Source organism: Sinocyclocheilus grahami, unplaced genomic scaffold (genome assembly GCF_001515645.1).
Source record: "Sinocyclocheilus grahami isolate Dianchi unplaced genomic scaffold, SAMN03320097.WGS_v1.1 scaffold43.1, whole genome shotgun sequence".
Lineage (NCBI taxonomy): Eukaryota > Metazoa > Chordata > Actinopteri > Cypriniformes > Cyprinidae > Sinocyclocheilus > Sinocyclocheilus grahami.
Window position 1 is genome coordinate 1,492,440 of NW_015505222.1, and position 22,148 is coordinate 1,514,587.

General features: G+C 39.4%; 1 protein-coding gene across 1 annotated transcript; it reads left to right on the forward strand.

Annotated features, from left to right (window-relative positions):
- The first annotated feature begins 899 nt into the window (after positions 1 to 899).
- Positions 900 to 21,769, forward strand: col28a2b (collagen, type XXVIII, alpha 2b). Its single transcript, XM_071582372.1, is given in 28 exon segments — positions 900 to 1,007; positions 1,630 to 1,744; positions 3,191 to 3,319; positions 4,649 to 5,189; positions 5,591 to 5,600; positions 6,664 to 6,771; positions 7,223 to 7,387; positions 9,307 to 9,327; positions 9,419 to 9,478; positions 10,192 to 10,245; positions 10,326 to 10,370; positions 10,469 to 10,495; positions 11,416 to 11,460; positions 11,539 to 11,583; positions 11,677 to 11,730; positions 12,054 to 12,122; positions 12,229 to 12,297; positions 13,573 to 13,641; positions 13,733 to 13,801; positions 13,884 to 13,964; positions 14,359 to 14,394; positions 14,510 to 14,546; positions 15,420 to 15,942; positions 15,944 to 15,972; positions 16,752 to 16,984; positions 17,142 to 17,346; positions 21,199 to 21,390; positions 21,490 to 21,769. Coding segments are annotated over 28 exon segments (3,147 nt in total). The 3' UTR covers positions 21,498 to 21,769.
- The last annotated feature ends 379 nt before the right edge of the window (positions 21,770 to 22,148 follow it).

The following is a 22,148-nucleotide window of genomic DNA, read 5'->3' on the forward strand; positions in this document are numbered from 1 at the left end:
TTCAGTGGTACCTTATGCCACAATATTTACTAAATCTGTCTGCCGTACTTCTGCATGGCAGCTAAAAGCAGACACTTCCACATTGCATGGGTGAGGGTCAATGAAAAAGCACACACATTTATGAAATCAATGGTAATTCACAAAATTCTTGACATTTAGTTACCCTGTTGAAAAAAAAAAACAGCATATGCCGGTTAGGTATGTTTTGAAGCATGGCAGCTGGTTTGATAGGTCCTTAGTTGGTCATGAGCTGGTTTAAGCTGGTCCTGAGTGGGTTATAAGCTTGTTATAAGCTAGTCCTGAGCAGGCGCTAGTTGCTTAGGACCAGCACAAGACCATCTTAAACAGAGCTCATAATGCTCCGGTTACTGATGTAACTTCAGTTCCCTCAGATAAGGGAACAAGCGTTGCGTGAAACACTAATGGAAAAACTCCTGTTTTACTCTGTACTGAAGCCTGATTTGTTCACGTTTAAGAAAGTGCGGAGCCGACCCTTAAATAAGTCGGCTCAGAGCGCCATTCATCAGACAGTCATCGATTCATGTGCAGCTTATAGCGCAGCAAGTGATGCAACGTTCGTTGCCTTATCTCAGGGAATTGAGGTTATGTCAGTAACCGGAGCATTCCCTTTCGAACGGTCTCTCCCGCTGCGTGAAATGCTAAGGGGAACGCATCCAATCATGCCGCGCTATGAGCAGATACAGGACATCCTGCACTGCAAGCCCAGTCTCGGAGCACTAATAAGGACCCCTGAGAACATAAGCACATTGTGCCCCAAGCTCTAGTAGCTGAGAAGCACTAATATAACCAGCTTCGCCCAACGGGGAAGAGTGGTACATTAAACTGAAAGAACTCGCGCCTGTAAAGCAGGGACGTCTAAGTTATAGAATCTGGCAAATATGGACAGCGATGACCAGCCGGCGGCCGCACAGATCTCACCAATAGAAATTACGCTGGACCACGCCCAGGAGGAGGCCATCCCTCTTGTGGAATGGGCCCTCACACCTGTAGGGCATTGCAAGCCTTCCGAGGCGTAAGCCAAGGCTATCGCATCAACAATCCAGGGAGAAAGTCGTTGCTTTGTGGCCGGCAGTCCTTTATGGTGGCCTCCAAAGCAAACAAAAAGCTGCTCTGACTGTCTAAACAGGCTAGAGTGCTCTAGATATACTCTCAGAGCCCTTACTGGACAGAGCCTGTTTGGACACTGCTCACCATCTGTAACGGGGAGCACCAACAGGGAGATCGCCTGAGCTCTGAATGGAGTTGAGAGCACTTTAGGAACATAACCATGTCTTGGTTTTAGAATGACTTTACAGTCATTAGGCCCAAACTCAAGACATGAGGCGCTGATTGACAGTGATTGTAAGTCACCCACTCGCTTAACCAACGGCAAGGCAAGGAGGAGGGCCGTTTTAAGCGATAAGGGACGCAAATCGTCCGAACTGAGCAGCTCGAAGGGTGGTCCGCAGGACTATAGACAAGTCCCAAGACGTCACAGTCTGAGGGCGAGGAGGATTCAGCCTCCGTGCACCCTTCAAGAACTTAATAGACTTAGGACCAGCACAAGACCATCTTAAACAGAGCTCATTATGTTGTGTTGTTACGTCATTACAAAAATTTAATGATCAGGTCGTTTCTGCCGATCGATTGGCCAGCTTCGAGAGAATGGTTTGCTGCGATAGCTGCTACATACACTTTGAGTGTGGAGGGGGCACGCCCCTTATCCAGCAGCTCTTGCAAAAAGGTTAGCACATGGGACACTTCACATGATATTGGGGTCCAAACTTTGTGCAGAACACCAGTTAAGGAAAACCGATCATTTTAGGCTGTAATGTCGTCTTGTAGACGGCACTTTTGCCTCCAAAATGGTATTGCTTACTCGAGGCACCATACATGAAGGCTCCACAGCTCCAGGCCTGGTTCTTCCAGAGCGGGACTACTAGGAGGAGAGAGCACTTGGTCTCCCTGAACCGCCTGATGATCTGAGGAATCAGGGCGATCGGGGGAAACGCATATAGGCGGGCACTGGGCCAGTCGTGGGCCAGAGCATCTCACTGTATCGAGAAGTATGTTGGGCAGTGAGAGTTGTCTTCTGAGGCAAAGAGGTCGACCTCTGCCCTCCCGAAGACTGACCAGATCTCTTGAACCGTTTGACGGTGTAGTGTTATTCGCCTGGGGCCCTATTCGCCTGGGGCTACCTTGCCTTTGGACAGCATGTCTGCACCAAGGTTCAATCTGCCCAGCACATGAACCACCCTTAACGAGAGGAGTTCTTTCTGTGCCCAAAAAAGGAGGCGACGAGCCATCCTGTAAAGAGTGTGAGACCACCTTGGTGACTGATGTAAGCCACCACTCTTTTTGAGAAGAATTTGTGATAACTTTAACCATAACAAATAATGCTTAACAGATCAGTAATTAATGTACCTTTTTAAGGTACACAAATAATCTGTTATAAATTGCATTATATTGTTTGAAAATGAAAACTACTGCACTTGCTTTAAAAATTATTACATTCTTTGTTACATTTATGCACAGCCATGCATCTTATATATTATGCAGCAAATGTAAAAATGGGTGGGTTCGCAGGAGGAGCTCTGGATATTAGTGTTCCTCTGGATGGCAGCAGATGACTCACATGAATGGAGCTGATGCACATTATTACATTTCTTGTCTTTTACAGCAAACCAATGCAGTCTTCACACATATCCAGTGATTCTCAATCATTCTGTATGGCATCTCTTTATTGCATGTGGATCTCACACAGAGAAGATGCTGTGAAGACTGTCGTGTTCATCTGATCGTCATCATTCAGCTGCTGATTTTTGGTTGGACTCAAGCCTGTACTGTACTGAAATTAGAGCTGTTTCACACAGTAAGTGCACATTTTCCTTGCATTAGCTGTTATAGTTCAGTAATATATTAGTTCAGATAAATGAGACTTATGAGAAAATAACTTTTTTTGCTATTACACTTTTGAAATATGAAATTTCAAATGTTAATGGTAAGTTTTGAGTATTTAGGGTGGAAATTAAATAAGCAGACACTGGTTGCATACTTTAAATGAGGCAATGCATGTGATGCATTTGAGAATAAGGTTATCGATTCTTAATACTGTGTTGGCATCTGTTTGTCTTTCTTCTACTGTAGTGATGATACGGTGGTGTAAGCTGGCTGGTTTTTCTGTTGGGAGTGCAGCTTGTTTTGGCTCAGCTGGGCAAACTTGACGATGCTGCTGATGATGATATTGATTTAGAAGACAAGAGAAATGGAAGAAACAAAAATAAACCAATCCCCTCTAATGTCATCCCAAAAAACAATGGTAAATATTTCTTGCTGTTCAGCACAACACAGTTAATACATAAATACTTCAAACTGAAATTGAGATTTATACATCACCTGAGTGATGTAGCTGAATAAGATTTATACATCACCTGATGTAGCTGCATAAATAAGCTTTCCATTGATGTATGGTTTGTTAGGATAGGACAATATTTGGTCGAGATACAACTATTTGAAAATCTGGAATCTGAGGGTGCAACAAAATCTAAATACTGAGAAAATCGTCTTTAAAGTTGTCCAAATGAAGTTCTTAGCAATGCATATTACTAATCAAAAATTAAGTTTTGATATATGTAAGGTAGTAAATTTACAAATATCTTCATGGAACATGATCTTTACATAATATCCTAATGATTTTTGGCATAAAAAAAATATCAATAATTTTGACCCATACAATGTATTGTTGGCTATTGCTACAAATATACCCCAGCGACTTATGACTGGTTTTGTGTCCCAGGGTCACAAATGTGAAGTTTGCTGCCTTACGGTCAAATAGGAGTCACAGACTGTACTTTAGTGTCAAACCACATTACAATGTGTGCAGTCACAAATCAGCATTTTTGTCACTTTGTTATTCCAAGTCTCACTTAAAGAAATAGTTCACCCCAAAAAATATATTTACTAAAAATGTTGTCCCAAACTCATATGCTGCATTGTTTGATTAGTATCACTGATTTACTATTGTAGTTTTTGTTAATATTTTGAATAAAATTTTATTTATTTTATTTAAGATAATCATTTAAAATTTTAGTTGTGTGGTTTTGCTATTTTTAATGTCTGTATACTTTTTTTTTTTTTTTACGTTTTAGTACTTTTACTATTTTAATATGAAAATGCAACGTTGCTTTGTCAACTAGCTGAAATAAAATAAGTGTAAAGATTGAATATTTTATTTAAGTTGTTTATTTTATTTCAATTAACGAAAATGTTTTTTTATGCTTTTGGTTTTAGTTTTTGTTAACAATAATAAGCCTTGTATGCTGTTATTTTTTCTGTAGGTCACAATGAAATTTTTTGAAGAATCTTCAGAAAATCTTATTATCACTTAAACTCTTAAATTCAATAACAGTCCATATTTACAGCAGTCAAGCTACACAAAATGCAAAAACACAGTAAAACACTATAAAACTCAAATCAATATGACACCAGAAGTCAAGGTTAATGTAAATGAAGTTTGGTCACAGTACATGCAAGAAACAAAGATGTTTGAAAATATTATTGATGTCCAATCTGACGTTTTAACATAGGTTTGAATTTATATCTTTGGGTCAATGTTTAATACTTTTTTGTCTTTTTTTCCAACTTTCAGATGTGTACTATAATTTGGAACTGGCATTTTTGGTGGACAGTTCAGAAAGCGCCAAAGACAACCATGCTCAAGAGAAGCATTTTGTTACTGATCTCGTTAGCCGGATCCGAAACATCCATCTCCAAACTGCACAGGGCTTGAAATTCAGAACTGCTCTCCTTCAGTACAGCAGTCATGTGATCATCGAACAGTCCTTCAAAGATTGGAGGGACGTGCCCACCTTCCAGTATCACATCGAGCCCATGCCTTACATAGGGCATGGTACCTACACCACCTACGCCATCACCAACCTCACACGCATTTACCTGGAGGAGTCTGGCCCTGACAGCGTGAAGGTGGCCATTCTGCTGTACGATGGCGAGTCGCATCCCAAGAATCCCGATATCTTCTCTGCTTTAGCTGATGCTAAGAACCAAGGGATTCAATTCTTCACAGTGGGATTCACATCTGCTGCCAATGTGGAACAGCTGCGGCTCCTGGCCAGTCCTCCGGCCGCCCAACTACGTACAAGGGCGTCGTGGACAAGATCGTCAAAGAGATTGTAAGTAGTGTTTCCCATAGGAAATAAAAATCTTGCGTCAAATGTTTTTTGATAGACATAAACGAGAGCAAATGGAAATTTTGTCCTGCTAGACCCCAGAAATCTAATGTGTATCATTAAAAGGATAGTTCACCCAAAAAATGGAAATACTGTCATTATTTACTCACCCTCATGTCGTTCCAAACCTGCAAGACTTTCGTTCAACTTTGGAACACAAATTATATTTTAATATTTTAATGAAAATTTATCGGAGAGATTTCTGTCCCGCCATTAATAGTCTACACTACTACTACTTTTTCGCTTCAAAAGCTCTTAACATCTTGAGTCTCATCAGAAACTTTGGACTAAACTGCTCAATTCATATGGATTAGTTTTATGATCTCTTTCTGAACATTTTGCAGCATCCAAGTGGTAATTGCGTAGAGTTTCAATGGCGAGACAGAAATCTCTCAGATTTTATTAAATTATTTTCATTTGTGTTCTAAAGATGAATGAAAGTCTTACAGGTTTGGAACGACATAAGAGTGAGTAAATGATGTCAGAATTTTCATTTTTGGAGTAACTATCCCTTTAAGAATTTTCCCAGAAGCATTGTGAGCCTAAAGGCTGGAATGCACCACACAATTTTTTTAAACAGATAGGCATCAATAAGACTAGGCATCACTAAGCAATTTGGATGGTATGGAAGCCTGTTTTCTGCCACTCAATAAAAAATATAAAAAGGTAATTGTGACTTTTTATCTCACAATCAAGACTTTTTTTGCAATTGCGTGTTTACATCTCGCAATTCTGACTTTTTTCAAATTGCGTAATACAAACTTGCAAATGGCGAAAGTCTGAAAAAAAAAAAAAACTAAAGTCTGTGCACTTCATAAACTGCAATTTTCTGTGAGATCTGTTGATTCCAACTGCCCAAAATCTGAAGACTTTAATTTTCGGCAACAAGCATCAACTTTTGCAGACTTATTGGAGCAAAAATCTATGCAAAGATTGTGTAGTGTATTCCAGCCTTAAACTGATCACAGAGGCAATTGGTGCCAATAACTTCTACAATCAACTTAGGCCTGTGGTGCTGTTTGAAATCTCTCAATATAAACTCAATTTCTATTTAAATTCTGTGATCTGAACTGTGATCCTCATTAATTTTATAGTTCTTTATGTATACTGAATATTAGCTGTTTGTGCCTATTTTTATTTCTCCTGAGGAATGTTTGAAGAAACATCTGAAAAAATGTCATGAAAGAGGAACATCTGAGCAATAAAAGTTCCCGCAGGATTGTCCAAACAAAGAAGTTTAAGATGGCAGTGTTAAGACAAGAGCTGTGAAAACAAATTTTTGGTTCTTAGGGACAAACTTTGAAGTGTAGAAATTATGAAGGTCAGATGCTTGTGAAGGCCCAAATTAAGGATTTATATCTCTTGAGGGATCACAGATTAAGTGGGGCATGTATGTGTCGGGGTTTGTGCTCCTGAGAACACTCTTCATGCAGTTATGGAAAATGGGCCGTCTTATCGCTGTATCTGTCCTGAGGACATGGAAAAAGTTGATTATGAATTCCTTCGACAGGGCATTAAGGGCATAGTGAGTAAATGCTTTCTGAAACACACCTTACCTCAAGATAAAAACCCCTAAAGGTGATTTAAGAAGTTGTCTACTTTATTAGAGCATAGTATTTTGGACCATGGTGTGCTTGTCGGCAAGTGATGCAAGTACAAGTCTGGCTCGTGTAATTTCCTGAACCCATTCTCTCTTTGTTGCCTGATAAAAGTGATACAACGCATGCCTGCAAAAAAAGCTTGGCGCCAATCACCTGATCAAGTGTGCCCCACAATGCACGTAAGATGCATGTCATGTCTGTCTGTGAGATTCCATCCATCTAATTCATCACACTTTTATGTTTTATTAACAAGGTTCGGGAGGAGCACGATCAGAAAATCAACCAATCTGGCACAGGTGTAACCCGTTTAGCTAATCAGTCTAAATAGCACAATACGTATATATACACAGCCTACTTACCTCTAGTTAATGAAAGTTTTCCGGCATGCCTCCTCCACCCCAACTCCTCACTCTTAATCTGTTCTCATCCCATACTAGGGATAGGGGGAGTTCTCTGGGTTCGGGCTATATTCCGGGCTCGAAGCCCTCCCCCATGACAGCACACCAAAATATGCTTACTATTTGCTCAATCAGATTAGATGTAAGGGTGAACTCGTGAAAAATCCCTCAACAGTTTCTTGGTTAATGGTTTTAGCATTGCTTCCTATTAGTAGACAGGAATGCTGGATCTTAGTGTGTCTGGAGTTGTATAAACTTACAGAATGTCTTTAATGTGGTGAGCTGACCTCAGTGTCTCACAGCACACAGCATCTGCACATGAACGGGAAACTTTTACGACTGAATATGTTATCCAGCACTGCCGTCTCCTGCTAGAGTTTCCCTTGTGCTTCTCTGATAATAGAAAACCGCAGATCACAGGAGAGACATCCAAGCCTGTGACATACATTATTTTTTTTGTCTTTTCTTATGAATAATGGTAAGAATAAAGATAATAGACATTCTTTAGAAGTATTTGGTATACAAAATATCCTTAACTTTGCTTTAAAGTTAGAAAATAAACATAAAATAGCAGTTAAGAAGAATATTATTCTTAAGAATGTTTTGTGAATGTTCTGGCCCCTTATAGGTCTTGACCATTCCTTTTAGGGCTGGCTGACTACCTTGGCTAAGCTGGTAAGGGGTAACTACATTTAAGGTGATAAATGGTTTGGTTTTGCAGGGTTTTAGATGGTCCAAGCTGGTAATTAGCTGGAACTAACTGGAACAAGCGTGTTTAGGTGGTTTTCGTCAACCATACTACCATTTTATGGGACTGAGGTTAACCTGGTAAATCATGACCGCGCTGGGTAGAGCTGATAAACTACTTTGACTAAACTAGTTTAGACCTCGCTGAGCTACTAGACCAGTTTGATCACTTTTTTCCAGTCAGAAAGGCTTATTTTAGGCTCAATGGTTGGGCAAGAGAGTGATATCTGTAACAGACATTTGTGGTGGGTAGATCCAAATTCTGAGGGTAAAAATACTCCAGCTTATTCTGTATACCAGTACATATATTGTGATTATTCCATTTAGCTTCTCAACTGTGCATCTGATGCACTCAAATAGGTTTATAAAGATGTTTTTGGAACAGTTTCTTTCTCAGGTATTGAATGTAAATAGATATGGTGGGTCTGCTTGACCAGTTTGACCCCCTTAAACTGGTATGAATTTTTTTTCTTAGCAGGTCTACTGGAGTTAGAGCAGAATAACAGTTAATGGGTTGCAGTATTTGCACAGTGAACATCTGTTTCTCATTGACTTTGTGCTGGGTCAGAGCTTTAGGGTACTATGAGCAGCATGATCCTGCATGCAGGATGAATATCTCACCCAGCCTTCTGCACGCTAGCTGCTCTAGAAAGACTGTTGATGCAGGTGCTTGTTAATGAGACAAGAAAAGCACATTAGCAGGCCAGGAGCATTCAAATCGCATGCAACATTGTCATCTTCTCTGCTGCTCGACTGTCTCATCCGCTGTAGTTACATCTGTTAATCAGCTGCTCGTTCAAGCTAAGCGTGATGTTGCTCATCGCACACGTTTTCGGTTAAATAAGACATGCATCTTTCCACTTTGTCATTATGTCAACTGTGTGCGCTTTTGCAATCAAGATGAAATGACTTAATGTGTTGCAATGAAATTTTCTTTGTTCTTTTGAGTGCCTGTGATTCCTAGATTACGGCATCTGTCTATTATCACTGACCTTAAACTTGATCTTTCATCCCAGAAATGTTGTTGGAAATGTGTCTCTCTTTCTGTTTTTCTCATTCATACACATGTGCATCTATTATGCAAATGCATGCACACTAAACCTGGCATGAGAAACATCTAAAAAAGGCAGACTTTCTTCCAGCAGTCTTTTGTGTATTGAGAAGAGACTAAATATGGGACTTTTTAGTCTCTTTTTTTTTGTTTTCTGAAAGTTGGTTTGGACATGTATACCTGTATAGACTGTATGAGGTCTCTTATCATTTTTGTACATTTTTTCTTGTAAATTCACCTTTTTCACTTTTGTTTCCTTCTAGACTGAGGTGGCTAATGAAGTGGTAAGTCTTTGACTGACAGAATTCATTTAGGACACTTATGAATGACATTATTTGTTGTGACTAAAGCAGTGTATGTGTGTGTGTCCAACAGTGCCCTCTTTCCCCAAAATGCACTTGTGAGAAAGGAGAGCGAGGACCCAGCGGACCACCTGTAAGTGTTACACATTCTTAAAACCCTTTCCAGCCCCTCACACAGTTTCAAAAAAGCATAATTTAATATAAATTCAGATTTTGTCTTTCCACATGTTTTTAATAAAGAGAACAAATGCCCACCAGATTGATCAAAGTGGCCTCATTGGTGGAACATGCAAGAATTTTACAATTGTATAATTATTCATGCTTATGTCATACTAAACCTGTTTGCTATTATTATTGTGTTGCTCATTTTTTGTAGCATCTCCACACAGCTGTTGTCCATACAGTGACAGTGACATCTGCCAATCTCCAAAAAGGAGCATAAAGTGGGAAAAAATAAATGAAAGCATCATAAAATTAGTCCCTAAAATAGACTTCTTGCATTTTGATGAAACCACACTGAATTTGATTTGGTGGAGAGAAGTTGTTTGAATATTGCTGTAAAATAAATAATTCAGATATTGAACATTTTTTGAAAGAAAACTGCTTGACTGCTATTTAAAATTAATATAATTTCAGCCTATTAATAAAACCTTATATCTTTATTATTGTAAAGAATTTTCAGTGTCTAGAAGGGAACACATAAACATAAATAAATAATTCTGCACCCGTCAGTTTATTCCACTTTAACCAGTTTTCTTTGTCTAGAAACTGTTGACAGAATGATCTGCTGTGCATGGCAGAATCTGAATCATTAGTAAATTAATGCTCTTTCTCTGAGAACCACAGGGTAAAAAGGGTCGTCCTGGAGAAGATGGAAGTCCGGGAACTAAAGGACAAAAGGTCAAAGTTATTTTAAATGATCACCCATGTTTGTCTTATTTATTTGTGTTACCCTCTAAAATGAGACACACTTCCTGCAGGGAGAGAGTGGATTCAGCGGTCCTCCTGGACGAGACGGGACAGAGGTAAACCTGTCCAGAACAAGGCCTAAAGTCATTCTATTTTGACATTATCTGCTTGTGTAATTACTCTTTCTTACCATGTGTTCTGTATTGATTATTAGGGGAAACCTGGATACAAAGGAGAAAAGGTAAAACGATGCATCATAGATGGATTTACAAATTATCAGTTGTGCTAGCAATCTCGTGGTTAGATTAGGAAAAAAAAGTATTCGTTAAATGCAGTTTAAGTCGCTTTGAATAAAAGCGTCTGCCAAATGTAAACAAATATACATTTTATGTGCCTTATATGCAATCCTTAATGGTGCAGATTTTTTTATGTTATACTGACTGATGTTACAGTGTTTTTAACTGTGAATATAGAATATTAAATTGAAAATAGTATAATAATCCGTTATACTATATAATCATTTTTTTTATTTATTTATGAAGAATAAAACAGCTTTTTAGCCAACTGATATGACTTTATACTTCATCTCATCTGAGTGTATATCATATTTGTCAAAAGTAATATATATTTTTCCAAAAATGAATGGGCAAACCTTTAAATTGTGTTGTGTGTGTGTATATACTGACACTGACTATTAAAATATATATATATAGTTCAGTCAAATGACTTGGCACAAGCTGATTGGTTCATGCTGCATATGCAGCCAATGAGCTTACTGCCTTGCATTTATATGGCTGGCTAGCATTCACTTGAGATTCCTGCAGCGCGCTTTCAGAGTTTCTCTGAAACCCTCCACCTTCCCCAGCTCCACCTGTATAGATCTGCTATGGGTTATTTGATATGCTATTTGTGCAGCAGCAGCAGTATGTCTTAAATACTCACGGCACCGTATCGCCGTATGCATTGGCAGTACCAAGTTCCTGTACTTGCTTGCAGCAGCAGCAATAATCTACAAATACTGCAATAACCAACAGCAGCAGCAATTCAGCAGCAGCGTAGCAGATCTGTTCCGCCAGTCAAGACCAAATACATTAACATTGTCATATCCATCCCCATGCAAAAATGTTCCGAGAGTGGTCATGATTGAAATATTTTTTTTAGGGTGAGCGAGGGGAGTGTGGGACACCAGGAGTCAAAGGAGACAGAGTGAGTGACACTTCAGATCTACAGTTCATGTACAGTAACATGCTGTATTTTTAACTGACTGAATCTGATTCTTTAAAGGGTCCAGAGGGTCCTGTTGGTATCAGAGGAAGCAGAGGACTGCAGGTTTGTCTTTAAACTTCATTTATGAAAATGCAAAACAAACATTCTCTTTTTCATTAGTAGTTTACTTTATTACTCTGTTATGTTTCTCTGCAGGGCTTGCCTGGACCTAATGGAGACATTGGCCCTGAGGGCCCACCAGGCAAAAAAGTGAGTTCGATTCAACAATGTCTGCTTTCAAATACAGTAAAGCAGCAATTTTTTTCTTCTTCTAGAAAGCAGGAATTACACTCTTCAAAATAAAGATTACAAAAGAGGCTTTTCACAGTGATGCCATAGAGGAACCATTTTGGTTTCCTGCAAGTATCGTTCTTAAAAAACAAAAAATTCTTAGTTTGAGAAACATTTGAATGATCTTTAATAATCATGAAGCACCTTTTTCCAATTTAAAGAACCTTTTGTGAAATGGAAGTGTCTCGTAACTCACCATTAAGTCATATTTTGTTGTTGCGGTGTGTGTTATATGTTTGCAGGGGCCTCCTGGTCTTCCTGGTCTTCCAGGAGAACCTGGTCCAGAGGGCATAGGGACACCTGGACCAAAGGTGTGGACTGTTCTTATGCCGTGTCACCTAAAGCAGATCACCTGTATAAAAATATTATCATCAAATGAGGTGTAAACACAGATATTTCATCATGACTGTGTCTCAGGGTGATATTGGCTTCAGGGGTTTACCGGGCCCACCTGGACCTCCAGGGGAAGGATTACAAGGACCACCTGTATGTCACCAAACACAGACGCATGTTAATGATATCGTATTTAAGCCCTTGTCAATCTCATTCAGCCCTTCTTAGCCTTGATTTAAGACAAATTATGAACAGATTCATGAGAGATCCTTGCCATATTACAAAAGGAAACATTTGTGTGCGTGTGTTAAAGAACATATTTAAAAGTCTTCACAGTTGCACCAAAATGTTTTTAGAATATGAATATTATGTTAAAATAATATTTACACTTCCATTCTAAGGTACTTTTTTTGAAGAAATTAGTACTTCTATTTAGCAAAGACACATTAAATTAATCAGAACTAAGACAATTTTATACTATATAATTTTTAACTATATAATTTTATATAACATTTATTTTATTTATTTATTTTGAACTTTCTATTCATCAGACAACCCTGAGAAAAAATGTACCACTCTTTTCAAGATTGATGATAATCAGAAATGTTTCTGGAGCAGCAAATCAGCATATTAAAATGATTTCTGAAGGATCATGTGACACTGAAGACTGGAGTAATGATGCTGAAAATTCAGCTTTGATCACAGGAATAAATTACATTTTAAAATACATTACAATAGAAAAAAAGTTATTTTAAATTGTAATAATATTTCACAATTTCCCTGTTTTTACTGTATTTCTTAGCAAATAAATGGAGCCTTGGTGAGGAACTAAAATATCTAACACCAAACATTTGAACATTAGAGTATATTATATATTTTTATATTACAAAAAATTTAAGTGGCATCTGCAAACAGATGTGGCTAATTGTTCCCACAATTAATAATTTGAAATGTGTTGTTGTTGTTTTATTTTTTTAAATAAATGGCACTTAACTAATGCAATGCCATGTTCAGACAAGTGTGGCTTATGTATCCAAATACTTTTGGGATGAAACATTTCTTATATTATCTGTAAAGTATTTCTTCTAATATCTGTGATCCCTGTAAGAATGTCTCGCTGAATGAACTTCCCATTGAATACATGCCTTTCCTCAAAGGCTTCATCAATTACTACATCATCTTAACACCACATTTATCATCGTACTGTATCCGTGATCATATGTTACACACACACACACACACACACACACACACACACACACACACACCTGCTCCAAATCTTTTACATATGTGTCCAACAAATCCAGATAATCCAGTAACATAAACGTCATTCCAGATGTTCCAGTGCTGCTTTTATCTCAGCACCAATGAATCTGAACGTGTTTCCCCCTTTGATTTGTGTTAATAATCTGTCTGTGAACAATACAGGGCAACATGGGAAGACCAGGACCTCCTGGACCGACTGGGCCACCAGGACAAGGCCTACAGGGTCCAAAGGTGAGACACTGGCATACACAAATCATAAAGAGTTGACCATGCATATATATGTGTTTCAAACCTAACAGCACAATCTTGTACACTATTGCAGGGTAATCAGGGGTCACAGGGTGTGAGCGGGCCAAGAGGACCTCCTGGAGAAGGAATGCCCGGGTCAAAGGTCTCAGGTTTTGTTTTATATTCTGTGTTGTGATTGAATATTTGTACAATGTATTAATATGAAGCCCATTTGTGGTTTTCAGGGGGATCGTGGAGGTCAGGGTGAGAGGGGGATGAAGGGGGTTAAAGGTGATATGGGAGATCCTGGCATTCCTGGACAAACAGTTAGTAAACTAACCTCGTCGTTAACAGAGTTTCTGCCTGTATGAAGTACTTCAAATCAGTCATAATGCATATGAGTTTCTATTTAATATAGGATGCAGCCTAAATAGAAGGCAGAGAGGTAATTTGGAAAAATGTGGTGGGGTGCAATGAAATGAACGATCTGGTTCAACAGTATGCAACGAAATACACATCCCAATAAAACGCATAAAAAATCAGATGTTTAAAACAATTGTAGTAAAAAGGAAACATTTAAGAACAACAGAAATCAGTAAGAGCTTCTCACCTTTATATAAAAGCAAACAATGTGTGCCACCTAGGCAAATATCTCTGGATGTAATTTCCTTTTTTGTATATTTTAAGATGCATTTTAACTCCCTTACTCGCATGTTTCAGGGTAGACCAGGAATAAAAGGAGAATCTGGACTAACGGTGTGTCTTTTACATCTTTCACATCATATTACAACATTCAAATCATAATATGCAGTTTATTCATATATGCATTTCATATGCATTTTAGCGACTCAAATGATGTTTGTTTTTTTAGAGGGACGATATAATCCGAATGATCCGGGAGATTTGTGGTATGTGTATCCCACATTACATTTGAACATAATTTGCTTTATATACTGTTCAAAATGTTGGGGTTGGTGTGATTTTTTTATTTTTTTAATGTGTTTTAATTGAAGTCTTTTATGCACACCAAGACTGCATTTATTTGATCAAAATTACAGAAAAAACAGTAATATTGTGAAACATTGTTGTAGTTTAAAATAACAGTTTTCTACGGTAATATATTTTAAAATATAATTTTTCCTTTGACACAAAGCTGAATTTTCAGCATCATTACTCCAGTCTTCAGTGTCACATGATCCTTCAGAAATCATTCTAATATGCTGATTTGCTGCTCAAGAAACATTTCTTATGTTGAACACAGTTGTGCTGCTTCATATTTTTGTGGAAATGTGATACATTTTCTCAGTATTTTTTAATGAATGGAAGGTTCATCAGAACACCATTGATTTGAAATAGAAATCTTTAACATTCGAAACAGTTATTGTCACTTTTAATCCACACTCTTAAAAATAAAGGTGCTTCAAAAGGTTCTTCAAGCGATGCCATAGAAGAACCCTTTTTGGTTCCACAAAGAACCATTCAGTCAAAGGTTCTTTAAAGAACCATCTCTTTCTTACCTTTTTGTAATCTGAAGAACCTTCTTTCGCCCCAAAGAAGCTTTTGTGAAACAGAAAGGTTCTTCAGATGTTAAAGGTTCTTTATGGAACCATTTAGACAAAAAGGTTCTTCTATGGCATCGTGAAGCACCTTTATTTTTAAGAGTGCATTTAACACATCCATGCTGAATAAAAGCATTAATTTCTAAAAAATAAATATTACTCACCCCAAACTTTTGAATGGTAGTATGTAAAGTTCATTAAATGTCCTGTGCTGTTTTTCAGGCTGTGGAGTCAAGTGTAAAGAGTGTCCCATGGAGCTGATGTTTGTGATTGACAGCTCTGAAAGCGTCGGGCCTGAAAAATTTGAGATCATCAAGGACTTTGTGGCCGCATTAGTTGACAGACTCACCATAGGCCGTAATGCCACCCGAGTCGGCCTCGTTTTGTACAGCTTAGAGGTCCAGCTTGAGTTCAACCTCGCTCGCTACATGACCAAACAAGATGTCAAACAAGCGATATGCAGGGTTCACTACATCGGCGAGGGAACATACACCGGCTCTGCCATCCGCAGTGCAACTCAAGAAGCATTTTACAGTGCAAGGACTGGGGTGAGGAAGGTTGCCATTGTCATCACAGACGGACAAACAGATAAACGGGAGCCTGTGAAGCTGGAAATCGCTGTCAGGGAGGCGCATGCAGCCAATATTGAGATGTACTCTGTGGGGATTGTTAACATTAGTGATCCCACACAGGAAGAGTTTCTCCAGGAGCTCAATCTCATTGCGTCGGACCCTGACAGTGAGCACTGACATAGACCACTTCAACACCTTGCCAGGTAATAGATTCAGCAAACTTGAGGCTGAATGCCAATTCACGTACTTGTACTATATATGAATGTACTTCTCTGGTGATGGCAAGATGCATAATTGAATACTGTACATATGGAGGTATGCATAAGCTGATAGATGCTTTTTCCCACAAAATTGTGTATTTATGGCATGTTAACCAGCAGGGGCATGTTTTTTAACATCACTTTTTATCTTGACTCATTAATTGATTGCACTGCTAAAAAGTCAAGACGTTTTAGATTAACCTTAATATATTAAATATGCTAAATATTTACATTTTTGTATAAGCATAACTGCACTTACACATCTTAAGCAACTGTTTCCAACATGGATAATAAATCAGCATATTAGAATGATTTCTGAAGGATCATGTGACACTGAAGACTGGAGAAATTATGCTGAAAATTCAGCTTTGCATCACATGAATAAATTACATTTTGAAGTATATTAAAAGAGAAAACCATCATTTTAAATTGTAAAAATATTTCACAATATTACTGTTTTTTTCTGCATTTTTAATCAAGTAAATTCAGCCTGGATGAGTGTATAAGACGACTTCAAAAAAAACATAAAAAATCTTACTGATCCCAAACTTTTCAACGGCAGAGTAAATATTAATATCAATACATTTATAGTTTCTATATTTAATAATAATAATAGTTGACTTTTTATTTATTTATTTATTTAAATAAATCCAATGATAGGCTTAATCTGGAATTAAATATCTAATAATGCTTTTCTCTCTTTTTAATTCACTCTTATACAGCTCTGGAGTCCAAACTGGTCAATCAGCTCTGTGAGGATGAAAATGGAGCACTTATCTTCAGTCGCATTAATGGTTTTGAAAACGGATATGGTATTAATGGCAACCGCATCAATGGTAATGGCAGGTACAGTTATGGCACAAATGTAAACGAAGTCCACAGAGAGAACACGGGAACACACTCTGGGATGAACACTGGCACGTTTGCTCCAACAGCTGGTCCAGACATTAATGAGGTTAGTGCACTGATGGTCTCAACAGTGACCAGACACTTTCTTGGTGGCCTTGGTTTAGTAATATATAGATATAGTAAAACATAGATAATGAATGGAATTTTTTATTTGTGTTCAACCTCGATTTTGAGTGTTTTTTGCATTTCTAATGTTCACTCAGGAGGTTAAACGTGCACCTGAGACACCAGACACAAACACTTCAGAGCAGAGCAGCGGTAGAGGAGATACTCCAACAGTCACTGGGACATCCACACACAGCAGACCTTCATCAGGGACAACATCATCATCATCATCAACGTCAACAACTGTGAACATGTCAACCTCAGTGTGATATATACCAGCACCACGTCCACCATTACCTAAATGTAAAAACATTACACACTCACTGATACACGACAAAATACACTACTGTTCAAAAGTTATGGAGCTATAAGATTTGTATTTATTTATTTATTTTTAAAGAAGTGAATACTTCTATTCAGCAAAGATGCATTAAATGAATCAAAAGTGACAGTAAAGACTTAAATATTATTACAAAAGATTTCTATTTTTTACTTGGAAAAAAGTATGGTTTCTGCAAAAACAGCAAGCAGCACAACTGTTTTCAACATTGATGATAATCATAAATGTTTCTTGAGCAGCAAATCAGTATATTAGAATGATTTCTGAAGGATCATATGATACTGAAGACTGGAGTAACGATGCTGAAATTCAGCTTTGATCGCAGGAATAAATGAATAACATTTTAAAATATGCATATTTCAATAGAAAACATCTCGGTTATGTATGTAACCCTCATTCCCTGAAGGAGGGAACGGAGACGTCACTTCAGTATTGACCGACGAATTGGGATCTCGCTTAGAGAGAACAATCTACTTCGAGTGTAACTAAACGAGCCAATGCACATTGGCATGCGATGATTGCATCCAGCTACCGCTGATTGCAGTGTGAGTATAATAAGGCAGCAGGTGCAACGTATACTCAGGTTTTTGCTGAGCCGCCGACCCTGTGACCTGGCCGCTCAGAGGTGGTACAGCAGCTGTGGAGCCAGGACGTGACGTCTCAGTTCCCTCCTTCAACGAGGGTAGGGCTGGGCAAAAAATTGAATGCGATTTTCATGCGAATCTCGTCAGTAAAGCCGCTTCTGGTGATTAGTAGTAAATCTCCAGCACGTTCTTTCAGATGGAGTGGCATTTACTACACAAAGCCATAGATCACCGACAAGCTACACAAAATCGCAGGCGATTCATTGCCGATTTTGTGTAGCTTGTCAGTGAACTACGGCTCTGTGTGACTGGCCCCAGGGGTACCCAGAGATAGAAGAAACTGCTCTTTTGTCAAGATTTCCGGGGGAGGGAGTGGTGTGTTCACCATCCCCCGAAGAGCAGCTCCCTCCATCTCTGGGTCACCCGTCTCAGGGCCTCTTCTGCTTGCCGCCAGGTTTGGCGGGGGCCTGGACCGGCTCCACGGCGCTGCTTTGCTGGATGCTGCTGCGTTTGCTGTGCTCAGTCTGCTTCTGTGCGGCCGAGAACTGCTGGGCGAAGTTCTCCACTGCATCACCGAAAAGGCCGGACTTGGACACGGGGGTGTTCAGGAACCAAATCTTGTCGGTCTCCCTCATGTCAGCCAGACACAGCCAGAGATGGCGCTCCCGGACAACTATCGTGGACATTGCACGACCCAGAGACAATGCAGTGACCTACGTCGCATGGAGCACAAGGTCAGTAGCAGTCCAAAGTTCCTTGAGAACCTCTGGGTCGTGACCACCCTCATGCAGGTCCTTCAGTGCCTTGGCCTGATGAACCTGCAGTAACGCCATGGCATGTAGGGCAGAGGCAGCTTCTCCACAGACCCGGGAGGGGAGGGACGGCTTGCCCCACCAGGTGGCATCGGTGTTTGGACACAATTGCATCGCAACTGACCGCTCCACCGGAGGGACTTCCTTATACCCCCGCCATCAAGGGTGGTGAGGGAGGATGAGCCACCTAGCCGGATTCTGGCAGTGAAAGGTGCCATCCACGACCTGGTACGCTCATCATGCATCTCTGGGAAGAAAGGCATCAGGGTGGGGCCCTGAGAACCAGCACGAGCCACCCCAAGAATCCAGCCTTGAGGGTTCGGGACACGGTGGAGGCTTCCAGTCGAGCCCAACCCTCTCGGCGGCCCAGGCAAGCATAGCCACCATTTCTGGATCCAGCATTGCTGGCCACCCAGAAGGCAACAGTGCAGCCGAATCATCCTCTCCAGAAAGGTCTGGCTCACCCTCCGATGCAGCATTGGATATCCGATTGTGGGGGGAGCACCGAAGGATATGAGTGGTACCCCTCGGGAGGGCCCAATTCCTCACCGTCAGCATAAGACCAGCCAGGCAACTGCCAGAAGTAGCGCCCCTTTGGCTTCTGCCAGGAGGAACACTAGATCTAGGCAGGGGTACTGGAACCCCGCCCCTTTGCAGGCAACTCCGGGACGGTCATTATTCCGCAATGAGAGCACGACTCGTCCACAAAAGCTGCCTCAGCGTGCTTAATGGCCAGACACGTGAGGCAGCGATCGTGACCATCTACCAGCACCAGGTAACGACCGCATCCAGAAATGCATGGGTGGAAAGGCATCTTTAAAAAGAAGCGTCTTTAAAAAGACTTCCACCCGTGAATGCTCTTTTAGGATTTGCTCTTTTAATGTGCTGAAGAGCACAGGGGAGATGGCCGCCTGTAACACAAACAGGGGGTAGTGCAGCCTGATGTGTGCAACCCACTCGACACGGGAAACCACCACCGCTGAAGCGCCGTACCACCAACACCAAGAGCTCCAAAAAGCTCGCTGAACTTGTTCAGTCTTCTTCTCTCAGTAGAGTAGTCAGGAGCAGAACGATGTGATCGCTCGGCTCTGAAGCGAAAAGATGAGTATGCATTGCACCTGCTGCATAATTATGCGGTCAGCGGCAGCTGGATGCAATCATCGCATGCCAATGTGCATTGGCTCGTTTAGTTACACTCGAAGTAGATTGGTCTCTCTAAGCGAGATCCCAATTCTTCGGTCAATACCGACGTGACATCGAGAGTGACAGACTGAAAGTGAACTACAGCGACCGAGAGGGGACATTTTCGGTTCACTTAGTTTTGTCGTGGCCACGACATACTAACTCATGGGAACGTCATATTAACTCGTGGGAACGTGATAAAATGACGTGGCAATGAGATAATGTTGTCAAGGCAATGACATTCTTATGCCGTGGCCTCGAGATCCTATGTTGAGGCAATGACATATTTTTATTGTTGCCATGAATTTAATGCGTAAACAAACCTGCGTGACCATAGCAACCTGATATTATCAGAGATGGATTTATTAATATGACATACTAACTCATGGGAACGTCATATTAACTCGTGGGAACGTGATAAAATGACGTGGCAATGAGATAATGTTGTCAAGGCAATGACATTCTTATGCCGTGGCCTCGAGATCCTATGTTTTGGCAATGACATATTTTTATTGTTGCCATGAATTTAATGCGTAAACAAACCTGCGTGACCATAGCAACCTGATATTATCAGAGATGGATTTATTAATATTTTATTTTGAATTAAGAAATGATTATAATATAGAAATTAAAACATTATTAAATTATTATATTAATTATATTAAGAGGCCTAGGCTACCGGACTGCATTACACACGATATAGTCAGCATTTGAATGAAGTTTATCATTAATAAATGTTACATACAGTACATAAAAGAAAAATAGGCCAACAAGAAAACATTTTTATCCATCTCAAAGTCTTGTAAGTCCATTAACTGATCGTCTTTTTCCGTAATATTTTGTATATTTTTATTATTAGATTTTGGTATTGGTTATACTGTATACTGTGGGGGGACATCACTAGAAAATGATTACAAAGGACTACAAATAAAGCATTTTAGTCATTTTATGACATTTACTTGCATTTTTATTAATTAAAAGTGCAAAGTCTGCTGCATGCACAGGATGTGTGATATCACATGCATTCCAGATCATCTTGTCATCAAATTGCCTATATTATCAGCAGTCTTCTTTTATTGAAATGTCTGTTGAACAAAACATTTTTTATCTATAGTTGAAGATTCACATAATTAAGAAAATTCAAGTAACCTAGTGAAATATCTGAAGATTTTGTTCACTAGACAAGATATGAAATATATGTAATCTTGTAAACCTTTTTTAAAAAATCTATGTTCAGAAGTTGTATCTCTGGACCCCCGTTGTGAGCTGCTCCTGGATCAGGGCCGTTGTCGGGACTATAACATCCGCTGGTACTACGACCGGCAGGCCAACGCTTGCGTTCAGTTCTGGTATGGAGGCTGTGATGGGAACCGTAACCGCTTTGACACAGAAGAAGTGTGCAAAAAGACATGTGTTGCTGTGAGAGCAGGTAAAATACACACTTGAATTATACTTTTCTTTAGTAAATGAAAATGGACACCAGTTCCTTCCATATAGTCACATTCTTCATTCCTTTGTTTGCATTTAGGAGGCTGATATCCATTATGGATACTTTTCCCTTTGTCTGTAATTCCTCACACTCCAATACGATGGACCTGCACTGAAATACACAAAGTATATGAAAAATGGGTTGGACAGGAGATTTCAATGAGAGTAGCTAGTTGATGAAGCACAGTACTTTTCATATCACAACCTGCAGAACTGTGAAGAGGCAATACTGTAATATTGAACACTCATAGTTACACAACATTCTTGAATTGGCATTAATGTAATAAATTAAATGTAATCTTGATTTTGAACACTAATGTTGTCAGTATCAGTGTAATAAAGCTTGTTATTTTGTATCTTGTACTTTTTGTAATAAAATATTTTGTACTTGGATAAATGGCCTGGCTGTTACGCTGTCAACAAATCCAGATGTTCTGTAATCTCATGTTCACTAAATCATCATATGTTTAGCTCAAGATGGATTTGTGCTGGTTATAGTAGTTATAATAAGGTCGCATTCCCATTCATCTCAATGGCAGTCCAGGAAGTGCATAACCTGCATCGTGCCATTTTGTTTATGTTACCAAGTACTTATTACTTATAGGTAAAAGGTCAAGTTTTACTCCATTATGGGGGGCAAAAAAATATTTAAAAAAAATTAATTACTGCATGAAATACCTTGATTTGTTTAAATATAGT